The 5,470-nt window shown below is 38.5% G+C and overlaps 1 protein-coding gene across 4 annotated transcripts; it reads left to right on the top strand.

Moving 5' to 3' along the window:
• Positions 1 to 551: 551 nt before the first annotated feature.
• LOC103405196 (protein MAIN-LIKE 2-like) lies at positions 552 to 5,005 on the top strand. Of its 4 annotated transcripts, XM_070817157.1 has the most exons (8): positions 568 to 652; positions 1,967 to 2,083; positions 2,210 to 2,278; positions 2,364 to 2,854; positions 2,982 to 3,149; positions 3,248 to 3,637; positions 3,746 to 4,601; positions 4,736 to 5,005. In XM_070817157.1, exons 3-7 carry the CDS (start codon positions 2,257 to 2,259, stop codon positions 4,568 to 4,570), a joined length of 1,896 nt encoding a protein of 631 aa, XP_070673258.1. In that variant the 5' UTR covers positions 568 to 652; positions 1,967 to 2,083; positions 2,210 to 2,256; the 3' UTR covers positions 4,571 to 4,601; positions 4,736 to 5,005. The 4 variants fall into 4 exon arrangements, with proteins under 4 accessions (XP_008342387.3, XP_070673258.1, XP_017179672.3 ...); XM_008344165.4 differs by having other exon boundaries at positions 552 to 652; positions 2,210 to 2,854; XM_017324183.3 differs by lacking the exon at positions 568 to 652 and adding an exon at positions 693 to 1,144 and having other exon boundaries at positions 2,210 to 2,854.
• Positions 5,006 to 5,470: the final 465 nt, after the last annotated feature.

A 5,470-nucleotide genomic window follows, 5' to 3' on the forward strand; every position in this document is an offset into this window, starting at 1 on the left:
AACTAGTAGAGAGGTCAAAGACAATTGAAATTTTCAAGCTATTATACGGAGTTTCATGTGGAGTGCATGCTCAACAAATTCTTTCTTGGCTTAGGACATCGTTTTGAGTGTTTAAACAAACCATTTTTATGACATTATAACTGGCTCATGTAGGTGTTTTTCTTAATTTTGGAAAAAATAATTGATGAGAGAAACACCTCGCTCAAATGAACAGCTAGATTTAACCGTTTTAGATGAAAGTAATGTAATGTAGAATTTTCATCAAATCAAATTGCAATAGAACCATGCAATGTACTTGTAACTTGGTTAAAAACATTCGCCATGCAACTAAGGAAGCAATTTAAGTTCCTATCTCCAAATCTTGTTTGAAAAAGTTTTACGCAAAAACAATGTGACATTATAATACGGCGTCAAAATTTTGAGGCCCAATAACAGGCCCAATCAAATTCACTTTTTTAAGTTGACCAATTTTAATATTGGGCCCGGGTTAGGGCAGTGAAACCCGCCCAAAACCAAGCCCTAGTAGGAAAAAGTAAATAGAAAAATCACTAGTTTGTGTTTTGCCTTAGCTTCATCGTCGTTTCGAGGTTCCAAATGCTTGCATTCGTCGACGCAGCTCTCCGGCGTCGTTTTGGCTTGATTTGCGTTTCAGGTTTGTTTATTTCCTCACCTTTTGTCCCCCCATAAAATCATTTCCCCTTTATCCCTCATACCTTTTTCTTCTCAGCTCCCTGTTTGGTTTCCGAGAAAATTTAATTTACAAACTTTCTCATGAAATTTTCTTTCTCAAATTACACCACCACCGTTCTCGGCACTTCAATTTCTCAGGAATTGAAAGTAAAACCAGCTTATAACATAACTGACACAGAATCTCCTCTTCTTTTCTTGTATTTTCTCGGAAGCCAAACAGGGGTTGTTTATTTTGGTTGTAATTATGATTATGATTATGATTGAGGATTAGCTCTGTGTTTAGATGAAATTATAAGCTATGGTTTGCAGAGATTATAGCGTTGTGAATATGAACTTTTGAATGTATAATGGGTTTCTGTGGCGATTTAGCCCTGAATTGGATCAACTATCTTAATTGGGGTTTTAATTAGGGTTTTGGCCTTGGGTGCTGCTTCTTAGTTGCTGCAACTTTCAGGTAGTAATTGTGCTGTGAAGGTAAATGAAGATGATAAGTGGAGCTTTAAGTCTTAATGTTTGTGTATTAGCTGAGAGAAATGGAACTTGCTCCATTTGCTCGGTTCCTCGAAAAGTACAAGAGGAATTGAAATGCATGGTGATGTTCCTCTGGGACAATTTTCGGTGCATTGATGGTTTTCTGTTGAGTCTCGCAATTTGGTTTTTGGATAGCGAGAGATGCTCGAAAGTGTTTTTTCAACGAAAAGCTATATGTCGTTGTTCTTTCATATAACCTCTAGATGAATGCATTTTCTTGATTAGAGTCATTCATTTGTCATGAATTAAGAATGACAGTTCATCGGAAGATTTGTAATTTGAAACAGCGGACAAATTCCACAGATAGGGTCTTTCTTAGAATCTCTCGAGCGAAAACAAACTGCGGTGTGAGGCTCTTTCTGTAATGATCTCTAAATTCTAGTATTGGACATATTGGAAAATGCTGGGATTAAGATCTTAATTACAGATCTCTTAATTTGATCTGAGTAGGTTAAGAGTGCATGAAAAGGTTTCAATTCTAATGTAAATGAAGTTTTTTTATTGCTGGTTCTTTCTTACTGCAACAGTTTCCAATTGACCTCATTCACATGTGTATGTGATGCTTCCTGGAGCTGAAACTCAACGTTTATAGTATAGAAGTTAGAGGCAAAAATAGAGTGTAATCGATTCCTTGTGAAATTTTTTCGTTACCGAGTTTAACGGTTTTACTAAATATGTTTATAAACTAAGATGCTGCTCTCTAGTTATTTGATGGAGCTAATAAACTGGGGGATATTTTCTGTAGTTGGCAGTAATGGAAATGATACTGGCGGATCCTTATGGGACGAATCCTGGGCCAATTGATGGCTCAGTGCTTTATGATCAGGACAAGCATGTGTCTTCAGCAGTTTGGGATGGACAGGTGCAGTGTACCATTTAATTACCCGTATAAGGCTTTTTTACCATTTCCTTCCGTCTTTTTTAATGAACTATTTTTTTTCTTTTCTGATCTGGATGATAAACATACATACTTTTGACTTACCTACAGGAGCGTGGTGCACTCAGATGCCACGAACACACTTCAAAGCTTGATCAATGGACACTCACGGAAAAACAGGTTGAGTTGGTAGAGAAGGCTGGATTTGGTTATTTAAGATGGATTCCGGCAATTAGTCTTGATAACCCACTCATTTCTGCACTAGTTGAAAGGTGGAGGAGAGAAACAAACACTTTTCACCTTAATGATGGAGAAATGACGGTAACTCTTCAGGATGTTGCACTATTGCTTGGACTAGCAATTGATGGAGAACCTGTAATTGGTACAACACATACCACCTGCAACTCAGTTTGTGACAGGTATCTCGGAAAAGTACCAGAGCCTAGTTATACTAGCGGTGGAATGGTGAAGCTAAGCTGGTTGAAAGAGTTCTTTTCCCATTGTCCCAAAGATGCACCACTTGAAGTGATTGAATGTCATACCCGTGCGTACCTCTTATACCTTGTTGGAAGTACAATATTTTCCACAACTACTGGGAATAAAGTCCCTGTCATGTACCTTCCACTGTTCGAGAATTTTGACGATTGTGGGAGATATGCCTGGGGGGCAGCAGCATTGGCATTCTTGTACAGGGCACTGGGCAATGCGTCCCTCAGATCTCAAAGTACAATTAGTGGCTGTTTAACGCTACTACAGGTTATCTACATGTCCCTTTACTTTTTTCCTTTTCTATTTTCTATTTTGTTCAGCAGTTCCTTTGGATCTTATTTGCAATTGCTTCTTGTCGATATCTCATATTTTATATCATATCATATTTTTGCAGTGCTGGAGTTACTTTCACATAAATATTGGACGACCAAAGCTCAATACTGATTCAATGCATGATCGTTTTCCTTTTGTGCTTAGCTGGAAGGGAAAGCAAAGTGGACCAACAACAAACCGTGATGTAGTGTTTTACCGTAAAGCTCTGGATTCCTTAAAACCATGTGATGTAAGGTTTCTCTTCCTCTTTCCATTGATAACTAATTCAGTTTATATTCTAATTTTAATGTGGATTCAGAAGACATTTGACATGGTGTTGGCTTATAGGCGGAGTGGCTTCCGTATAGAAATATGGACAGTACAGTGATTCCAGAAGATATCAAGAGCAATCTGATTATAGGGAGGTCCAAAACAATGCTAATATGCTTTGACAAGGCGGAAAGGCATCTCCCAAATCGTTGCTTAAGGCAATACGGCAAGTTTCAGTCAATCCCAGAGGATGTACAGCGATGGGAGAGAAAAAGTCGTGGAGTTGATGGTGGGGTTGACTTGTCAGGGAAAATGGAGTCAGAGCTTAATGAATGGCTGGAACGTCGATATCATATTGTGGATGGTGATGATGGTGCAGATGAAAGTGATTATATGCTGTGGTACATGAAAATTACACGCAAATTTATAGGGAGGCCTATATCTCTCTCGTCTGAGTTTCAAAGAACGGTAAGATTGTTAATTAAATAATTAATTATAAATTTATTGGTTATTGTCAAATGCAAGGATAAGAAAATGGTGTATTATTTTAAATGATAACTTTATTAACTTTTGCAGAATGCTGGGTTGAGGGATATTGCACGCATAGCAGATACATTCATAACAGATGGGTTGAACCAACAACAAGCTGATTCAATAGAAGAAATCAGGAATATCGCGCATCAATGTTTGAGGGACCAGGTAGGTGGTCCGGACATACCATCACCTACCCCACAAAGCGAATTTGGGAAAAGGATAAGAGGAAAGGAGAGGGTAAGAAGAAAAGGTATGGGAAAACGTTTGCGGAAGGATGATCCAGCACAATATATTACTGCTAGCGAGGATGATCAATCCCAGTTTTGTGGTGCCGCTGTCAGGGTTGAGCAGTTATGTTTTCAGGATGCACATAGTGCAGATCATTCGCAACTATATCCTGTTGACAGTGAGGTCACTGCTTTGCATATGATCAGCGGAGATGGTGAGCATGAGAATATGCAGCTATGCAGTGCCGACATGGGGTTTGATCATTCAGAGCTAAGCCATGCGGCTGCTGTGGAAGGTAATTCTGAGCTAATCCGTGCAGTTGTGAAGGTCGATGACACACAGCTTTTTGAAGCAACCGAAGAGATCGACTCACAGCTTTGTGATGCAATAAATGAAGTCAAGGACTCACAACGGTCTGATTCAACTAAGGTAGTCGATCCACAGATTTGCAGTGCAACTAAGGTCATTGACTCACAGCTCCATGGTGCACATAACGAGGTTGATGACTCAGAACTTCGTCATGTTTCAAGTGAGAGTGATCCACACCCATCTAAAGTTGAAGCAGAGGTTGTTCCAGAGCCTTCTCTTGAAACTCCTCAGGATATTGCGCAGCAGAGTAAATGCAGTGTTGTAGTATAAAGTAAAGGCGCTGTCATACAATTTTTCTGAGGTAATCCTTTCACACATGAGTAAAGACGTTCACTCTGATCCGATAATTATGTGTTCCGTCTTATTTCTACTATTTTCCGCTTGCATTTCCTCCTATACCAGATGAATCTATAATTCCATATTATTGTTTGACAGGCAGCGCGACCCCTAACTATACAGAATTACGAATATGCAGTCTTGGAAAAGTAACAGCTCCACATATATATGGCTAGTTGACTATGCTTGGATTCATGTTGATTGTTGTACTGTTTTGTGCTGTGCAACGATTTACTACGTCTTTAGTTTATCGATTACTCATTTTTGTTTCCAAATGTTAAAATTACCGGAACTTGTGTTTGTTTAGGTACAGGAAATAATGTTCCACGCACTAGTATAATTTCGTGTATAGTTTGATCCCTTTGAAAATTTTGATGTTTCATTTCTTGCCGTTATTTTTGTTACTTTGTGTACAAGTGGAACTGGGGAAGGGGGAAATTAAACTCGGGATCTGGGTGAAGGGTGAATGCTTTTAAGTAAATTGAGCTACAAGTCTTTTGCGTACCGTTGGATATTTATAATTCTGGAAGAAAATGCAAGGGACAAATGGGTCCATAAGTCTGAATCCTTCCTTGTATTTGTCTAGGTTAGGGTAAATCATGTTTTAACTTAGGGTAATAAATGATTTTTGAGGCACAACTATTCATTTCACTGGAATTTACATAAGATGAAGACAACAACTTTGCAACTCGCATTCAATTTTAGTTGTAGTAATAAGATGCATATTCATTCAAAACATAGAGAAACTGGTTGGTTGGATCAACCCTTTTGTATTTTCTGTTTTTTTGATCAACCATTTTGTAGTTGTACTAGCCAAACCCTTTTCCAAATTTG

Source organism: Malus domestica, chromosome 17, assembly GCF_042453785.1.
Source record: "Malus domestica chromosome 17, GDT2T_hap1".
Taxonomy (NCBI): Eukaryota; Viridiplantae; Streptophyta; class Magnoliopsida; order Rosales; family Rosaceae; genus Malus; species Malus domestica.

Bases quoted from the DNA above. Each gene is read 5' to 3' on its own strand.
- LOC103405196 (XM_008344165.4), top strand. From the start codon at position 1,976: ATGGAAATGATACTGGCGGATCCTTATGGGACGAATCCTGGGCCAATT. The intron at 2,084-2,209 runs GTGCAGTGTACC...ACTTACCTACAG, and splicing joins CAGCAGTTTGGGATGGACAG to GAGCGTGGTGCACTCAGATG. The intron at 3,638-3,745 runs GTAAGATTGTTA...TAACTTTTGCAG, and splicing joins CGTCTGAGTTTCAAAGAACG to AATGCTGGGTTGAGGGATAT.